The sequence below is a fragment of the Acyrthosiphon pisum genome, chromosome A1, assembly GCF_005508785.2.
Source record: "Acyrthosiphon pisum isolate AL4f chromosome A1, pea_aphid_22Mar2018_4r6ur, whole genome shotgun sequence".
In the NCBI taxonomy this organism is placed as follows: domain Eukaryota; kingdom Metazoa; phylum Arthropoda; class Insecta; order Hemiptera; family Aphididae; genus Acyrthosiphon; species Acyrthosiphon pisum.
The window spans coordinates 168,632,981-168,653,208 of NC_042494.1; the positions used below are offsets into that span (position 1 = coordinate 168,632,981).

General features: G+C 29.5%; 1 protein-coding gene across 1 annotated transcript in view; it reads right to left on the reverse strand.

Moving 5' to 3' along the window:
• Positions 1-19,989, reverse strand: part of LOC107882712 — a 24,283-nt gene extending 4,294 nt beyond the window's left edge. The window contains exons 1-9 of the mRNA XM_029486659.1: positions 19,564-19,989; positions 16,419-16,430; positions 14,862-14,870; positions 13,644-13,670; positions 13,475-13,516; positions 12,390-12,437; positions 11,449-11,695; positions 8,376-8,465; positions 4,570-4,617 (exon numbers count right to left, since the gene is read on the reverse strand). Coding sequence (XP_029342519.1) covers positions 11,634-11,695; positions 12,390-12,437; positions 13,475-13,516; positions 13,644-13,670; positions 14,862-14,870; positions 16,419-16,430; positions 19,564-19,687 — 324 coding nt within the window. The 5' untranslated portion in view covers positions 19,688-19,989 and the 3' untranslated portion in view covers positions 4,570-4,617; positions 8,376-8,465; positions 11,449-11,633. The remainder of the gene's footprint in view (positions 1-4,569; positions 4,618-8,375; positions 8,466-11,448; positions 11,696-12,389; positions 12,438-13,474; positions 13,517-13,643; positions 13,671-14,861; positions 14,871-16,418; positions 16,431-19,563) is intronic.
• Between the last annotated feature and the right edge of the window lie 239 nt (positions 19,990-20,228).

The window sequence follows — 20,228 nt, forward strand, 5'->3', positions numbered from 1 at the left end:
AATATGAAATCAAAACTATATGCTACCATCAAAAAGGTAAAAAACTTCAAAAAATATAAGGATAAAAAATATTTAAAAACATTGTTTTTTTAACAACTTGAAACTATGTAAAAAAATATTTTCAAAAACATTAATACTCTTTGAGGTAATGAGTGTTGTACGCTTGATAAATCACCCATTAAACACAATTATTTAAGATCGTATCCATAATTTTATTAATCTACGGAGTCCGCGACATCGCACTATCGTCAATCGTCTATGGGTCCGAGAGTAGTGGATTTAAAAGTATTTAAACATTTTTGGTTGAAACTTTTAAGCTATCCAAGCAATCTGCTTGCGAGTTCTCCCGGTTCCCATTTGCACAATATTTCTGATCGATTGATACCTTATTATGGTCTTATATGTTCAGCCGTTTGTCCAGTAGAGCGGGCCGATGGAATAGTACAAATTAGCACGGGTTTTCAATGGTACAGTTCTAGTTCCAGTTAATATAGGTACGTTAGTGCCGCAGTCTTGTAAAGTATTCGAATACAAGTATTTGAATACTTGTATTTAAACACTTTTTGAAGTATTTATATGGTAGGTATTCTAAATACAATTTTTTTAATGTATTTTTTTTAAGTATTTTGAATACTTTTTAAAAGAATTTTTAACAGCATTTAAATACTTGTATTAAAACACCATTAAGTCCGTTTTATTAACTTTAATTTATTATTTTTCACAAAAAATTGACAACAATAAAAATAATATTGTTTTCGTTGAAAACTAATATTATGTTTTTGTATAGTAAAATTAGGTAATAACAATATTAAAATTTAAAATATACCACATTAAATTTTATATGATTTCTATATTGGAATTTTTTAAGAAAACTGAAAATCTAATCATTTTAAAATAGTCCCATATTAATAGTTAATACCACTCTTTAGCTTATTTTTTCATTAAAATTTAATCAATATTAGTTAACTGTTGAAATATATCTGAATGCAGAATGAAATATGTGAACATGTATATATCTCTAAATAGCAGGGATCGAAACCGGTTTAACCACGGTTTTCTCATTTCTGAACACCGGAACTGGAACCGGAACCAAAAGCTTTGAAACACCGGTTAAAAAACCGTTACCGAAACCTAAGACCTTAAAAACCCGTTTTCAAAACCCAAACCGAAACCATAGAATTGAAAAACCGCTCTTGTACTGTTCTTGAAAAACGGATTAAAATTTAAAACTAATGTCGGTTTCTTTGAATTCCATAAAGTTAATTATATTATTTGTAATTCTACTATTTTTATACGAAGAAATTATGATGTTTGGATTTATTGATAAAAATCCCGATGCAGTTACTGAGTATTACGAAATATTAATATAATATATATTATTACTAAACTTATGATTGAAAATTGAAAATACAAATAATATAGTGTGATGTTATTGTAATATACAATATTACAATTAAATATTAATGTAATCGAATAATGATCTCAACCATAATATGGCAACATAATATTATGTCGAATGCAAAAGTAGGCATGAGGCACCTAAATTAGGTACAAAATATTCAAGTTAATAACACGAAATTAGTTCTGCTGAACGTTTATTTGTTATATCGTATATTGTACACTAATTATACAAAGTAGCCATATTTCAGGGCTTTAGACTCGGCCCTTATAATAGTTAATAGATAATAAAAATCGAATCTACAGTAATTAGACAGGAAAATAAAATGGACATTTTTAAAAACCGTTCCAAAAACCAAAACCGAAAATTTTCTAAAACCGTTTTTTAAACCGATAAAATATTTGAAAAACCTTTTTTAAAACCGAAACCAAAACCAAAAAGTTTAAAAAACCGTTCTTAAAACCTAAACCAAAACCAGAAAATTTAGAAAACCGTTCTCAAGAACTAAAACCGTAACCGTTAAAATTTGAAACGGTTTCGATCCCTGCTAAATAGTTTAGAAGATGTTAAAGTAATTGTTAAAATCTATGGTAAGTATTAACATAATATGTACTTATACTGATGTAATATATATATATGTATATATTATGTAACATAAAATTTTAAAAAATACTTGTATTTGTATTCAAATACTTTGTAAGTATTCGTAAAATACATTTTTGTAATAGTATTTTAAAAGTATATTTTAAAACTTTTTTATTCGAATACTAGTATCTTAATACTTTTTCAAAAGTATTTTTTACAAGACACTTAGTGGGTACTAGCTATTTTTTTTTTACTAAGCTTCGCTGCCTTTGCGATAATAGTATTAATACGATAATAGTATTCCTACACTAGCGTATTTGACTGATTTACTACTAAAGCAGTCCACATAGAATTGGTCAGCGATCTCACCACCTAGGCAATTATAAACGCATTACACTGATTTTTCGACTAACGCTATGAAAGTGCAGTGAATAGTGATATACTGATATATCCAGATAACGCAACTTATTTTGTTGATGCAAACAACAAGTTAAAAGAATTTCGCCAGTTATTCCAGTCGGAACACCATTTAGATGGTAGTACCAAAAGAGTCTTATCTGACATATGTCGTGGTACTTTACACTTTTCCGCTCACCAAATTTCGGCGGTTTATGATAGGCGGCGGTAAGTCTATGAATTCGTTATTAAGTAAAGCACTAGACAATACAAACCTGACATTCGAAAAATTGAATACCCTCCTAACCCATGCTGAAGCATGTTTAAATTCTCGTCCGATAACCACATTATCTTCAGATCCGTCCGATCCTCCCTATATTACTCACTGCCATTTCCTGATAGGAGACTCTCTTACTGCTCTACTTGAACCAGATTTATTAAACATATCAGTAAATCGCTTAACGAGATGGCGATGATCTTATTATATGATAAAAGGCTCAGTGCTCCCAGCTGTTATGGAAACGTCAGTGCGCAGAGGGGCATACGTAAACTGCGCCCAAAATTGTTATTTATATTAAAAAGGTATAATGTAAACTGCGTTCGAATTTATTTGGTAGATGTATATATACGCGAAGAAGCTCAGTATTCACTTGAAATATGGCCTCAAGCATCAGCAGAACCAACTTTAGCCACTAATGCATACGAGTTATACCTATATCATTCTCATTTTAATTCTAGCTTTTATACTACTCATCCAAATATTTTCATGTTCTTAGAAAAATTAGATGAAGTTCAAATAGAAACACATATCAAACTAAATAGTATAAATGAACCCCTTAAATACTAAAATTCTAAAACAAAAAATAAACGCAAAACGTGACAACATTTAATTAATAGATATAATAGTGGTCATATCCAATTGATAAATATGTATCAAAAATATGTTTTTTTGTCCTAATATTGTACTTTTTGAGATTATATATTTTGTTTAATATTTAATTTAACGAATTAAATATAAATTAAAGATTGTAATAATTTTAGATTAGTAATTCTGTAATTTTGTTCAATTTTGCAAAAATACAGCTGTTCAATTTTAAAAGTTTAGCCGGGCGCAGTTTACATAATATGTCACCTTTTTACATTTGATAAAAACTCGGGCGCAGTTTGCATATCACATTTTTACACTTGATAAGAACTCGGGCGCAGCTTACATGTATTATTCCATGTTTACCTGTACCTTGGGCGCAGTTTACAATCGCCGTCGCAGAGTATTTGGGACAATTCCAGGAGCGTTCGAAATGGGTGACCAGAAAGGACCGGAGATCCACCTCGGTACTGTAGTACTGAATACTGTAGTACTGAATACTAAGAGGACAATGTCCCCACGTTACAATGGTGAATGGGTGTGGTCATAAGCACGCAAGAAGGTAACGACGAAATTATACGAGCAACTTAGGTCAGAAAAGCATAGGGTATAATCGTGCAGTAAGGCAATTATATCCGTTACCGTTTGAGGGAGTAACTGATTAAATTGTGAAAAAAAGAGAAAAAACTTTGTTATGATGTATAAATTACCGGAATTAGGCATAATTCGGGTCTTGTAGCATAATTTTTGGTTTCCTGGTCGGTTCACATACTTTCTCACGAATATTGAGACTATTCCTAGAAGAGACGTGTGAATCTTATAGTTTGAATATTTTTATTACTGTGTTCACCACGCTCTTTGGCCTTTGCAATGACCTCAGAATGCTTTTTAATATTAATTGCCTAGTTAATTATATCGCCAAACTATTAGAAATGTGTGCTATGTTATAGGTACATATTTAATAGGGTAGGGACGTAACAGTAATAATGCATTGCTGATAACCGTCATTGGCGCACTGTCGAGTAGGCTGCATTGAAAAATATTGTAATATTAATTAATTTATTATCATTGTGTATTCTGCTTGTCTAGTACCGTCCGATCATAATATATGTAAAAATATAATATCGGGTTTTTAAATTAAAAAAATCTTTTATATAGTCCACACCAATGAGTATTATTATATAGTACGAAAATTTAAAATAGTACAATAGCTATTGGTATGTATAACTATCACCTACAATTAGGTAGGTACTGGGGCGAATACTATGAGATGTATAGTATGTAAATTATGATGAAATTATTTACATTAGATAGTTATACTTACTGGCTGCTGTTATAGATGCATTATACTTGAAGAATGCAATTACATCTTCTAGAAATTATAATATTTGATTATTGTTAATTATATTGATAACATTTTCAACATCCAAATATTATATTGTATTATTTTAACATTATATTCACAAAATATTATATAGGTACCAAATAAAATTTTTATTAAACAAATAAGTCTTGCTATATATTTTTTTGAAAATATTACTATAATATAGTATTTATATACTTATTTATTTTAGATTCTTAGTATATTGTTTCTAACTATGTTGTTTAAATCGATTTGGAACGCATCTGAATTCTAAAGATCCTAAAGATGTAATTTTGCTATACTAATAACTAAGTATGTGCCTGTGATAAATTAAATTCCTTCAGATTTACACCTCCTTAAACTCTAGCGATAGCATCATTCTGATTAAACTGCAGCTCTCTACAGTAATAACAATGATTTGTAACGTGACTAAATTATCCCCGTGATAAAAACTGAAGCCGGTTTATATTATGGATCGTATATATAGAGTATATATGCCACCATGTAAAGTCCGGAGAGATAAGGCGTACCCAGACCCGACCGCGCACACACACCAAGATAAAAATGTCATATCGTATTCTCATTAGGAAAATCGGGAGCCGAATGGGCTATACCCAAACTGACGGATCGGCGGCAACGCAGTACCGTGGTGGTGGTCTTTCAGGTGTGTATATATATATATATAATGAGCTCAACCCAAACGGCTCCTGCCGAAAAAAGTTTTACTACCAGGTAAATTCCCAAACGCCCCTTTATTTTTACCGATGGCCACGTTTTTCGTATTGCAAAATTAATAGCCTCTTCAAAATCTGCGAAAACAACTTGTGGGTTAATGTAATCACACAATGCTGAAAAAGCTTTTCCGTAGGTAACCGAGGTTTTATTTGGCAAAAAACAGTAAATCAGGGGAAGATAGTATCCGTTATGTAAAACATGGATGGTAAACATTTGGTAAAAAACTTTAATCGACGGGAGCCGTTTGGGTATTGACCTGTTCGTAAAACCTTTTTTGACGGTAGCCGTTTAGGAATAATAAACAATAGACGGGAACCGTTTGGGAAGCGACGCAGTCGCCGCTTCGCTTCCTGACCGTGGTAATCGGCGCAATACCATTTATTTTTAAGTGTGCAATGTCGCCGGCCATTGAGTAGACAGTTGGATCGGCCAAGATCGTCACCCGGAAGCCCGATATTGGACGAGCAACAATAACAACAACAACAACAACAACAACAACAGCGGCTGTGACCAGGATGCCCCTGCAGGTGTCGGGTAACAACCGCGTATATCAAATAGTCGATCCATACTACTATATCCATATTTTGTACATAAAAATGTAACAATAAAAATATTATTTGCATTGAGTTGCAGTTGTGTAGCTCAATATTTAAAATCCACGGTTCTCCGACCTAACCAGTCTCGGATCCATGGTGGTCGGTACTAATTTAGTGTCCGACCGTAAAGGTAACCTTACAGAGTATTGGGTCGTTTTTATACTAAACGCTCCAGTAAAAGTGCGTGCATGAATTGATGTCGGTGTCGAGTCGGTCCACTCTCAATTCTTCGCTTAAGAGCAGTTTTTGAAATATACGTAGAGAGTCATACACTGTGTAAGGTTAGAGATATTATTATATCATATTATCTTATCGGTTAACAAAGGTCGGCGCCAACGAACGACGCCGACACTGAAACCGTTATTGTCGAACGGGCATGGGCAGTCACCATTTGGTAGGTAGCGTGCGCGGAATGAACAAATTGTATAAAGGTTGCGGCAATGCTAGGGTTTTTTTTTTGTGCCTTTGGTTTTAACCATGAGCAACGACAGGTGCAAGTTATCCGAAGACTCAGTCCATATGGAAACAGAATCCGGGCCATCCAACAACAGGTCGAGGGCCATAAAGGGAAAAATGTCTGCAGTGGCTTGGACACTAAGTGAATTACATACGTGAATTGAAAATACCAGAAAGTATTGACACTATTGGTTAGGTAATCATCGACTAATTGATGAAGTCAAACTGTGAAATAGATCGATTATTTCAGCATGTGAGTATATATATTATACATATATATACCTATATATATACACTGCATTGACGGAGCAGATCTTGTTAATTAGCAGAAAGTCGTCTGTTATAAATCACCAAGTTAAGTTTTTTAATAACTTTATTTATCCTAGATGAGACTTAAGTGCAATAAATAACTTAAGCAAAGCTATTCGTTGTAATTTAAAAGTATCTCGGATCAGCGTTCATCAAATGACGAGAATAATTCATTTCACAAATATAAAAATAGGTAAATTGAAAAAATATGTACCTATGTGCCTACAACAAATAGTTGAAAATTAAAATAAAGTAAAGTCTAAAAGAAACAAAAACATGTGTTGATACAATGATGGAAAAAATTACGATTTCGTTTTAATGAAAAATCCCTTGAAATAATTAATATAAGAGCTTTTAATTATAATCACTGGAAAAGATCTATCGAACATTTGTTTATAGGTAGGTACTTGCCTAGTCTTTAATCAACCAAAGTTCAGATAAAACTGAATTCATTTGAGTATGTCGCAAATACCTAGTTTGGTAAAAGAAAACGTAAAAATTCCACTGTTAAATATTTATAAAGCAAATATTGGGTATACAAAATTGAAAAAAGTAGCTGAACGCTTTAGTGCGATGAATAAGATAATGAACAAAATAAGAAATCGAATGGGACAAGAAATATTGCAATCCTGCATGAAAATTAGTACAGACGAACCATCAAGAGCACTGAGGAACTATAAAACAAAGCAAAGAGATAAGGATGGACGAATCCACTTTAATATTCAAGATACCTTTAATGAAATACCCGCTAAACGTCTACGCTCAGCCAATGACGTTAAATTGAGTAAGTCTGACATTGGGAAATAAATAATAATCATGTGGCTCACGTGAGATCTGAAACAAATTACTAGCTAATCTCAAAAATCGACGCTGTGCCCTTTCAAGTCGCAACGAGTCACCTGCAGTATGGAGATCCTAGGTATATAGATACAATGGCACCATACTCGAGTATTGGACCCCCCCCCAGTGTACAAAAGGGTGCTTTGAATCTTAATAGACATTCCAAAACGGAAGTCCTTTGACAGTCTCATTATGAACCTAAGGGTTTTAAAACCCTGAGAATAAACATAATTAATGTGGGAACTCAGGTTAAGGCTATGATTGAATTTAAATGCTAGGTCTATGACGCCATCATTTGCAACACGTATTTGGTATTCGTATTTGTATTTAATTGGTGACTTACCAAGATAGTTAGAGAAAACTATTGAAGGACGAGTCCTATTAAAAGTCATAACCTAACATTTTGAAAAATTTATGGATAAACCAAAATTCCCAAACCAATTAGAAAAGGTATTTAAATCGACTTGCAGTTTTAGGTTATCGTAAATTATATACATATACACGAGAATGCCGTGTAATATAATCTACGAAACAGAGTAGATGGCAACTGCACAATTTACGATTGAATGCTATTCATATATAATAAAATTAATATATATATATAACTTAAGCTCAGAATGGAGTATTATTATTAATATTATCAAATGTCAATTACATTTTTATTTTTCATATTATGAAGAATTATTGACTAGGATTTTTTTAAGAATTTATTTATGTATTCGTAGGTATCTAGCTAATACTAACAAATTGAACTTAAAACAATATTTTTACTTCTCTTTATTGAACTATGTAAGTAATTTAGGTACTATAATAATAATTGTAAAAGCTCACCATGCAATTTTTCCTTTTGGTACTCATCTTTCACATGTTTTATAAATTTTTCAAAACCTGCTTGGATAGTTGATTCATCATGACAATCATCTGCATACGTGAATCACCACAACAATGTATGAAATAAAAATTGTTTGTATTATATATTATTATGCATTAAAAACGTTATATGGTAACTCCGTAAGACGTAACACCTGTTATGGGCTCTAAGATACTTAATAAATATAAAAATAAAAGAAAAGATGAACTTCGATATTAGTCGTAGACTAGACCAATACTCTATCCAGCGAGTGAACACAGCAATTATGTGCATACTCACGCGACAACTACCATTTAGAACTGATGTAAGTTACTGTGGCAGCGTGTAGCGTCGAGATGCGTAAAAACTGATTTCCGTCTGGTCGCGATGTTATTTAATCAGAGAGAGTATACGTCAAAAATTAAAACAGATCGTAGACTCGTGATACTATATATTATAAGTATATGTATATTAATCCATATAGGGATGTCATGTAACTCCATTAGTACCTAGAAGCGTCAAGGGTGAACGAAGATTTATTAGCATTAACCAGGGGTCACCAAATGGCGGCCCGCGGGCCTCATTTTAACCAGCCCACAGACTGAGAGAAAAAGCCAATTTTTTTTATTTAGAAATAAAATAATTTTGGCCAACCGGCATATTATAATAAATATTATGTACTTTGAATTTTTATGGCCTTCGAGAATTTTCCGAATTCTTAATGTGGCCCACGGAAATATTATTTGGTGACCCCTGGCATTAACTATGTAACTAACGATACTATAAAATATTTGAGTTTAATGTTTGTGCTTTAAATATGCGGCAATGTGGTATCCTTTAGATCCCGATTCTTCGATCTAAATGTAATTGTATCATCATTCATCACACTTATCGTGATATAAAATTATTTATGTTATTACCAAATTAGTGGCAATGTTAATCACCACTGGTGATCTCCAATTGGGAAACTTGGAGTACCTATAAAGAGAGCCCATATACTCGGTCATAGGCAGAAGTGAATTTACGAAATATGAGCTATCATCTTCACGTCAACCATCATAGATTATAAGGTAAATCACTCAGAATATTTTCCAATAAACGTACTTATTATTTTGTACAAATAATTTTAACCTACATCTGAAAATCTTTTCTATTCAAAAACAGTGTCAATATTGTATTTTTATATAAATCATTATTTAATCAATAATATTATGAACTCTGTATTTTACATACCTATATAAACATTCTAAACTAAAATGAATCTCTATTACGAATAATATTTTGAGATAAATGCACATATCGGTACCTATGTGTATGATAATTTATGTTATATGTATATTGTATATTTTTAAAAATTATCTTCTTATAATAAGGCCATGAGAACATTATTTTGATAAAGAGATCCATATATAATTCATACTGTATTAAATTGAATCATCTGCATTGATATTTATGTAATCATAACTAAACTTGTATGACGTGTTCTCAAGAACACTATCTATATTCTAATTCTTTATTGTTTATAAATATTGGATACTAGCTATTTCTAGGTTTTTGTGATTATGTGAGCAGTTAGCAGTATATTATCAGATAGGCAATCTACCTACGGCGGATCGCGGACTCGGTGTGGTGCATACGTATGTGTATAGTCAAGGCTGGGCATTAACGAGTTAAAAAGTTAAAGTTAAGTTAAAAAGTTAAGTTACTTTTAACTAAGTTACTTAACGAGTTACTTTTTTTTTAAGAAGTAACTTCTATCTTAACGAATTACTTTTTTTTTAAAGTAACTTATAACTTAACTCGTTAATTCATTTTATAATCACGTTAAATTCTATACTTTTATAATTAATTTGATTATTAATATTTAGTTCATAGTTGGTAATAACAAAGTAAAATTTAAAAGTTTTACCGTCACTTTGGAAAACTTTTAAGTAAAAAAATAAAATATACAAATAATTTAATTATTTAGTTGGATTTCATAATATATAAGTACTTACAACAAAATACATTTTTTTAAGATATAAAAACCTACATTATAATATTATGTTATTTGTAGATCTTTAACATGAGGTGTAAATGGTGTTATTATAAGTTTTATATGAAAAAAAAAGTAACTTATTTTTAACTAAGTTAAGTTACTTATTTTTTCCAACTAACTTATAACTTTAACAAGTTAAATAAAAAAGCAAAGTAACTTTTAACTTTAAACTTAACTTACATTTTTCCAAATTAACTTAACTTAACGAGTTAAAAAAAATAGTTAACTTGCCCAGCCTTGTGTATAGTATAAGTTTAGTATACTAGTCTAAAGTATGAAAAAATATAAAAAAAATTGGTCCACCGAGACCGTGGTTTGAATTCAATACATTTTGTACTAAAATACACAGTCTTATAGCATTAATTAATAATAATGATAGTAATTATTATTAAAAGCAATAGCAACCATTTATAAACAACAATAATAATAATAATAATAATAACCTCAAAATTCCTAGTTGAGATCATCCTCGGGGTGGATCTCTTATCCACATTTTTTGAGACAAAATATAGCATATCTTCTTTCCTAAGATCTAATTTATCTCTGAACCAAATGTCATCATAATCGGATAAACAGTTTAGGAATGCATAAAGGACATAGTCAGACGTACACATTATTTGTTTAATATATTATTTGTATAATATATAGAATATAGATAGATTTTTAAATTGGCATGCTTATTGGACTTTATATCTCTTTGGGTCCAGACAATTAACCGAAAGTAAAAGGTATGTGTCTAGTAAAGGACTATACGAAGGTAATGTAGGTAGGTCCTAATAATAATTGTAAAAATTCACGGTTCAATGATTCACTTTCGTTCTCTTCATTTACATCTGTTTGAAATAAGAGTAGGAAAATAACATTTAAAGCCAAGATCCGTTGGGATAGATAATTTTTCGTGATAATCAGTCACACACGTTAATTACAACAGCTAACCGAAAGTAGAAGGTATATATCTACGGACTACGAAGGTAATTTAGGAAGGTACCTACTATAATAATAATTTCAAAACTCACGGTTCAATGGTTTACTTTCGTGCTCTTCATTCACACCTGTTTGAAATAATAGTAATAATGTGATAAATTAAAATAAAATTTAAAGTCAAGAGTGTCATGATAATTAACCACTCACGTGAATTACAGCAGTTAACCGAAAGTAAAAGGTGTGTGTCTAGTAGCGGACTACTAAGGTAATTTAGGTCCTATAATAATAATTGTAAAAACTCACGATCCAATGTTTTACTTTCGTGCTCTTCATTCGCATCTATTTGAAATAAGAGTAATATGATAACAGAATTTAAAGCCAAGAGTTGTTGGGATGGATGATTTTTCATGATAATCAACCACACACGTTAATTACAGCAACTAACCGAAAGTAGAAGGTGTGTGTCTAGTGGCGGACTCCGAAGGTAATTTAGGCAGTGTTCGGACTTATCTAGATAAATTTATCTAGATAAATATCTAGATAATTATATGTTCATCTTTTATCTTATCTAGATAAAAAGTTACAAGGTATCTAAACGTTCATCTTAGATAATTTTTTTACTAATCTAAATAAATTCATCTAGATACATTTTTTATTGATAAAATTCGCAAAATTGTACAAATGCATTTTTAAATATTTTTACAGATTCTCAAACAAAGTTTATGGTTTATAAATAATGTAATTATTTTTATTTATATCATTATTATTATTATATTCCTAGTGCCCAACTAAAATATACCTAAATTTAAAACCATTTAAAAAATAATTGTATCTTTTTTTTTATCTAGGTAAAAAAGTATTTATCTTTATCTTTATCTAGATAAATATGAGTTAAGTTATCTTTTGTATCTATCTAGTATCTAAATACATTTGAGTTCCATTATCTTTATCTTTATCTAGATAAAAAAATACTTATTATCTAATCCGAACACTGAATTTAGGTACTACAATAATAATAATTGTAAAAACTTACGGTTCAACGGTTTATTTTCGTGCTCTTCATTCACATCTGTTTTAAATACTAGTAATATGATGATAAAATTAAAGCCAAGAGTCGTTGAGATAGTTAATTTTCATGACAACCAAGTGAACACGTAAATTACAGCAAGAATGTATGAAACAAAAATTGGTTGTATTATATACTATTATGTGTTATAGACGTTATACGGTAAATCCGTAGAGGTAACTATGGGCTCTAACATTGTATACTTAATAAATATACAACAAAAGTAGAGTGTACATAGATATTCATTGTAGAATTTATCAATACTCTATCCAGCGAGTGAATGCAGCAATTCTGTAAACACCCACGCGACACCTACCATTGAGAATTTGGTAGCAGTGGCATCCTATGGCAGCGTGTGGCGTGGAAATGCGTAAAAACTGATTTTCGTCTGGTCGCGATGTTATTTAATCAGAGAGAGTATACATAAAAAATAACCAATACAATTAAAAGCTATTTATTCCACATGAATGTATTTAGGTTATTGACTAAAGAAAGAGCATACTTGGCCACAATGTAGGTCTCACTACTTTGATAGCCAGACTTTTTTTAGAAGAACTTAGGCTTTTCTTCACTTAAGATTTTTGTTGGATGGTATAAACTTTTACAGGCATATAAATTTTAAATTTTAAAGAAGGACAACAAAAGATTATTTGAATTAAGGACCAATGAAAACTAAACGAATTATATGTACTCCGTATTATAGAGAACGCGGCACGATGTGCATTACGAATAACAGTAAAATTAAATGCGGTGGAAACGTTTCCATATTATGGTGATCTGATGAAATACCTAACAAAATAGAATATTGAACCACCAATAGTGGTTATGTAGTATTGAAACAAAATCACTTAAAAATGATTTTTAAATGTATTAACTTAGTATAAATTATTATGTAAAATATTTAAACTGTCAAATGTTTAGTTTTCTTAAAAACGCATTCATATTATGTACTCTGTACCTATACTAAAGTTACATTTTTTTTTTAGGAAAACACAGAAAAGATAATTTACATGCTTTTAATAAATACATTATTATAACTCAAAAATACTTACAAAATTGTTGTGTAAAGCAGTAGTTTATTAATCCCGAATGATCTATATATATAAATTATTAAACGTTTATTATTACTTTATGCTACATACTGATCCAGTGATCCATATAATAACCCAAATTGAATACTAATAAGTTATATTTACATTTTTTTTCTTAACTAATACATACGCGAAAATCCAACACCATATAATTTTTCTGTTAGAGTTTTATAATATACAAAATATTATTCTATAATTCTAACTATATTTTATAATTAAAAAAATAATTTATTCGACAATTTTAAACTTATAAAAAAACTACTATATTTCCAATTGTAAGTGGTGAATATTATATATTTATAACATTTGTATTTTACAACTAGGTTATTCTAAATATCTATTAAATTTAATAACAGCGTAAACTGTATGAATTATGGTATAAATTTACCTATAAAACAATATTTTTTTTTATGATATACATATTACATATTATATAATATCATAATATAATATTATATACATATTATAATATAGATACACCAGTATTATAGATATGTAGCTAGGTATTAATACCTAGGTTAGGTTAGGTTAGGTTACCTAGGCTAGGACACCTGGGTATTTTTGTAATAAAATTGTAGTATAAAATAAAATGTATTAATCAAAATGGTCACAATGCATGATCATCGTACAATAATAATTGTAGGTATAATAAGTAATAACTAATGAGTAATTAAGTAGGTATTATAAATCGGGGCTTCGTGGGCTCGTATCTATTGATGTCTATACTCTATATACGGTGACTCAATGTCTCAATAAATATTATGTTACATTATAACCCCTATATTATTATTAATTAGTAGTTAGTACCTAACCTTACCTCGGTTTTTATTTATAAGAATATGTACGAAATTCTTCATAAATATATTTTTTTTTCCAATAATATTTTCCCTTCACTATATGAACTTATAGGTAACTTATATAAATAATATTTGGATAGTATGAAAATTAAAAATTAACGTAACTGTGAATATTAAAAATAATATACGTTGATTTTAAGTTAACGTAAATACAAATGAATTAAGTTAAAATTAAGTTAATTAAAATAGTAAACTAGTAAGTTTATTTAATAAGTTAAAAATAACTTAACTTTTAACTTATTAACACGTTAATGACCAGCCTTGAACTAGTTGAACTTGGTACCTACATACATTAGTCATTACTCATTAGTCATAACAAATTACGTGTCCCACACGACACCTATAATTATAGATCAATATATATACCACAGCTTATTTTTTTCTCCAATATAACTACTAACATAATGGTAGGCTAAGTTCTGCTATATAATGGTTAATTTGCATGAATAAATTACTGTAAAATGTATTATGTTCGAGTATGAAATACTTACCATAGCAATCTAGACATGAAAAATAACTAAATTAAAAAAATATAATGATATTGAAATATAATATTTGATGTACTTAAACGTACATATTATATATTATACCAACAGAGTTTAACAGAAAGACAAATGAAAAATGAAAAATTCATACTAGTTAACTTTAAAAAATATGTATGGAATTTATAAATTTATGAATAATAAATATTTTATGATTTACATATGTCTAAAAATTCTCAAGAAGATTATTTTGAAAATAATTATTACATTTTGAATTAACTAATTTCAAAAATACCTATAATATTCAAAAAAATAATATAATATAAGTAGATTTTAAGTTAACGTAAGTACAATTACAAGGGCGTCCGCTAGAATTTGTCAAGGGGAGGGCCAAATAATTTCTTTTAAATTTTTTGTCTTACTATCCTATTAGTTATAAAGTATTTTTGTGACATGTTTTCTTTTATATAGACAAGGAATGTAAAAATATTTATGAATTATACGTAGATAGTTAGTTAAAACTTAATCGTACAGCATTAATTTTAATTAATTGTTATGCAATTTTAAATAATCAAATAAATTTGTTTTAATAAATACAATTTTACCGTTGGTTTTATAATTTTAGGTAATTTAGAAAATTAAATATTTTTAGCTTATTCAGTCATTGATACCACGAACTTGAAAAATTGAAACTATTGTAGTTATGCCATCTATAAACATTTAATTTTCTTATCAAAAAAGTAAAAACAGCAGTTGACACTGCAGTATTGCACTTGGTTTCACCACTACATCTCATAATCTATAAAAGAAACGTTCTTAGTTGTGACGTTCATTACAACGGTAATGATTGAGGTTAGGATTACGATGTACTTTGCATTAACTTTGCATTTAACATACCTACCTACATTGAATGTTTTGACGATTTTAAATTTTAAGGTTAGGTTAGGTTATGAGTTATGAGTATTTTAAAATAGTAAATATTTTATACATCTTAAAATACTCATAACTCGTTTTAAAATTAAAATATACTAAAAAGCATATGGGGTTGCCTGGATAATAATCTTATCTTTAGATTTTATAAAAGGTCAATTCACTCTAATTTTTAAATTAATGGAGCTACACGTGTTCTGCTGAGCGTAAAATTTACTATGTTACGCAGTTGTAAGACTGAGATAACACATGCGGGTATCACGTCCTCTTAAAATCATCAATAATAATTATTATGATAATCAATCCAGAAAAGGCCAAGGGGGGCAACTGTCCCTACTCCCCCCCACCCCATTGCGGACACACTCGGGTACATATGAGTTAAGTTAAAGTTAAGTTAATTAAAATATCGAACTAGTGAGTTAAGTTAATACCCAGCCTTTTAGTAATTTAGCACATCCATTACTAATTACGTTCCCACGCGAAACCTATTGTAGATCAAATATATTATACCACACCTTATTTTTTTCTCCAATATAACTACTAACTTAATGGTAGGCTAAGTCATGTTATTTAATGGTTAATTTGCATGAATAAATTATTGTAAAAAGTATTATATTCGAGTATGAAATCCCTTACCATAGCACCTATCTAGACATAAAAAAAATAACTGAATTAAATAAATATAATGATATTGAAATGTAATGAAACTGAAATGTTAGGTAATCTATATTAAGTAATATTTAAAAATAATAAACTGCTTGACTTAAATAACCGTTTTTAGCATCAATATTTTTATAAAAATTTAATTCACGAATTGGGTTGTATTGAAAAATAAAACATTATTTTTTGGAATTTTAGATTCTGAGTGGAACGATGAATGTATTGATTTTACAATGTGTGTTTTTTTATTTTTTTTTATTTTTTTAAATGACAACATTGGGCTTTAATTTTATATTCCAAAGCAGAATATTTTTCTTAGTATTTTGATACATGAAAATCGAATTTGGGGTGAGTAATTTATGAGTTGTAAATATTCAAAGTTTAGATGAGTTGAGTGGATTGGTACGGGGTTACCCCGCGAAATGTTTGTCCAATCCTCCGCTCATCTAAACTTTGAATATTTATAACTCATAAACTACTCGCCCCAAATTCGATTTACATATTTAAAAATATAATTTTTTAAAAAAAAAGTTATTTTATAAGGCACTTGAAACTATGTAAAAAAATATTTTCAAAAAAATTTACACATTTTGAAATAATGAGTGTTCAATGATAAAAGAATCACCCGGTAGATAATATTTTCAAATTCTTGAATTTTTTTTGTGCCACTTAAGGAATGTCTTGTAACGATACAGACTTATGTTATTCAAATGATGAGCCCCTTTTTTACTCTGAATTAGGTATTTAGTGGATAATTTTTTGGAAATTTTGATGTCTTTTATGGTCACGTTTTCAAAAGTTCTTTCATTGAATCAAAACAATTTTCTTGCAAAAGATAACGGAGAAATATCTTTTTGTACCTTCGTTTCAAACAGGAAATCACGCCTTGATCCATTGGTTGTATTATGGAAGTTTTTTTGTTTGTTTGATAGATATAATAATATAATAATAATAATAATATATTGTTTACTTAAATTTACTAGCACAAAATGTAAACACATTACTCTCAAACTTGTGAGTTGTGTTAGGCTTACACAGTATGTTTTACTAGTTTTAGTACTATAAAATATAATACGTTTGTAATCGAATACGTTTTTGATATGATTTATGTGTCATTTACGGGTAATACTAAAACCCACGACGGGACGGGACGGGACCGATTCCATTCCACACAGTGATAAGAAAAACAGGGCTGCCTACACATGCCAAGCGAAAAAATACTTTCTAATTACGACTAATATTATATTTAATATAATATTTAAATATAAAACTATTATATTATTAAATATATAAAAAAAATAATCTGGTTCATCCAAGCTTTTGGGCGGTGGTAATAGTCACATGGTAAATATTTCATTTCTCTCCCTTTAAAAGATCTTGGTTTCTTAGCTTTCCCAATAACAGTTAGTTTGATCTTATGTGAACCGGTCGCATTTGAATACGTCATAATAGTAAGTCGTTCTTTACTAGATTTATGTCCAGGAGCTGATTTTTCAGATTGCGCAGCAAGTGTTTTTGAAGGTAGCATTTTCCAGAATAGACCCGATTCATCTGTGTTGTACACTTGTTCAGTGGACAAGTTCAATTTTGAAAGTAATGAATTGAATTCGTCATTGAATAGTGTTGCGGCAGTCAAATCTCCACTCAGGCTTTCGCCTTGAATGTCCAGCTGTCTTATGCCATGACGAGTTTTGAACCTAAATAACCAGCCTTGTGAAGCATTAAATGTTTAATCAATTTTCAAATGTTCATGAAACCATTTTGCTTTTTCACAAACTATTGGCCCAGAAATCGGTATGCCTTCAATACGCTTCTGTTTAAACCATTCAAAAAGAGCAGATTCCATGTCAGATAATGACGAATTTTTCATAGTTTTTCTCTTCTTAGCTAATACTTCTGCACAAGATATGAACTTGAAAATTTTATTTTTTGTTTGATTAAGTCACGAACTATCTGTTGACCCACGCTGAACTTATTTGCAAGTTTTTGAACACTTTCACCATGATCTACAGCCCGGTTAATAATCAACATCTTTTTTTCTAGAGAAAGAACGACACGTTTTCGTTTAGCACTCATTATTAGATAATACGTTTACCGCACGTTACGTTCGGCGATAGCGAAGGACAAAAGCAAACTGAAGGTGATTCGATAAATATAATACTCGATGTACAATATTGCTTATCTTCATATTATTATCGTCAAAAATGTCATTAATACGATTGTCGATATCGAGTATTATGTAATATAAAATATTCGATTATAACTACATATATATCTACAGTCCATACTTATTATTACATTTTCGGAAGAGTAAGCACGGTTAAGCGCAAACACGGATAATCGAGGTTCTACTGTACTTACTTAATCAGGATGATTCAAAATTTGAATGAGTAGTTTCTTAGTTATTAAAATATTTGTATTAAGAACGATTAAATAGTCCTTAAAAGTAGTTTTACATAAAAATAAAATAGAAATAAAACTGGACCAGTATTTATTTCACTTGGGCCATTTTTTAAAATTATTATTGACTATAATTGTCAAATCCCCATTTCTCCAATATCTTATAGACCCATTATACTATGGACCTTTTAACCTCGGAACATAAAGTTGAATAACTCAAAAACTACCCTCACCAATTTTGATTCAAAAATTTCAGAAAAATTATCTACTATTTAGTTTACAATTGAAAGGGGGGGGGGTCTCATTTGAAAAACAGAAGTTTGTAGTTTGTACCTTAAGCAGTAGGTACAAAAAATCTCAAGAATTTGAAAATATAGTATTATATAGTATATTCAAAATTTCCAAACATAATATTTTGAATAATTGCACTATTGAAGAAAAAAGGGGTGATCCCTAACCATGCTTGGTGAATCACCCTATGTACTGATATTATAGATGAGGAAAATTAGGATTAATATTTGGTATTTGATAGGTACATTTATTTTAAATTATAAAGGTACGTCCATATTATGATTGATAAATTATTATTTTGTTGATAATCACCTTTATAATACATTAATACGTACCTATATTGTTAGTGTTATGATTCTAATTTCTAATTTCTAATATCAATTTTATATTTTTATATAAATACATATAATTATTATTAATAATTACCTACCTTTATCTGTAATATCTGTATCTGTACTACTACTGCAGCATGTGATATATGTCACAGTTAATGCTATTAAAACTTTATAAGAAATCATAGTGTTATGGTTCGTATAATTACAAAGAACGATCATCAGTGTTACTTTACAAAGAATATAATATGCTGCATTTCTGAATAGGTAGGTAAAATACAACACTTGGGTGTTTAAAACTTAACAGCTAAGTAAACTTATGATGTCCTCGTAAATAATGTAGAAAACATGATAACATAAAAACATTGTGTGTGCACAGCCACATGTGTTTTTTTTTATGAAATTACGTGTTACAAATAACTGGGTCCCAATATTAATAAAATAAAATAAATATTTATTTTACTATTAGACATACTGAAGGCATTAGTACCATACAACTTAACTTTAACTTTTTAACTAGTTAATGCCCACCTTTGAATATTAGTTAATATACTTAATGTGTTTATTTTTTGTTAAAAATACAGTTTAAGCTATTTAAAACAAACTATTCAATATCACATAATATTAGCCAGTTTTTTAAAATTTGTTACTCTTGGAGAACAATTAATGTGCGCAGATTATTTTCAAGGTGGAGTCGTGGAGATCTGCAGTTGATCTTTAACAATATTTATTTTTTAAAAATGTCATTTTGGAGAACGAAGTT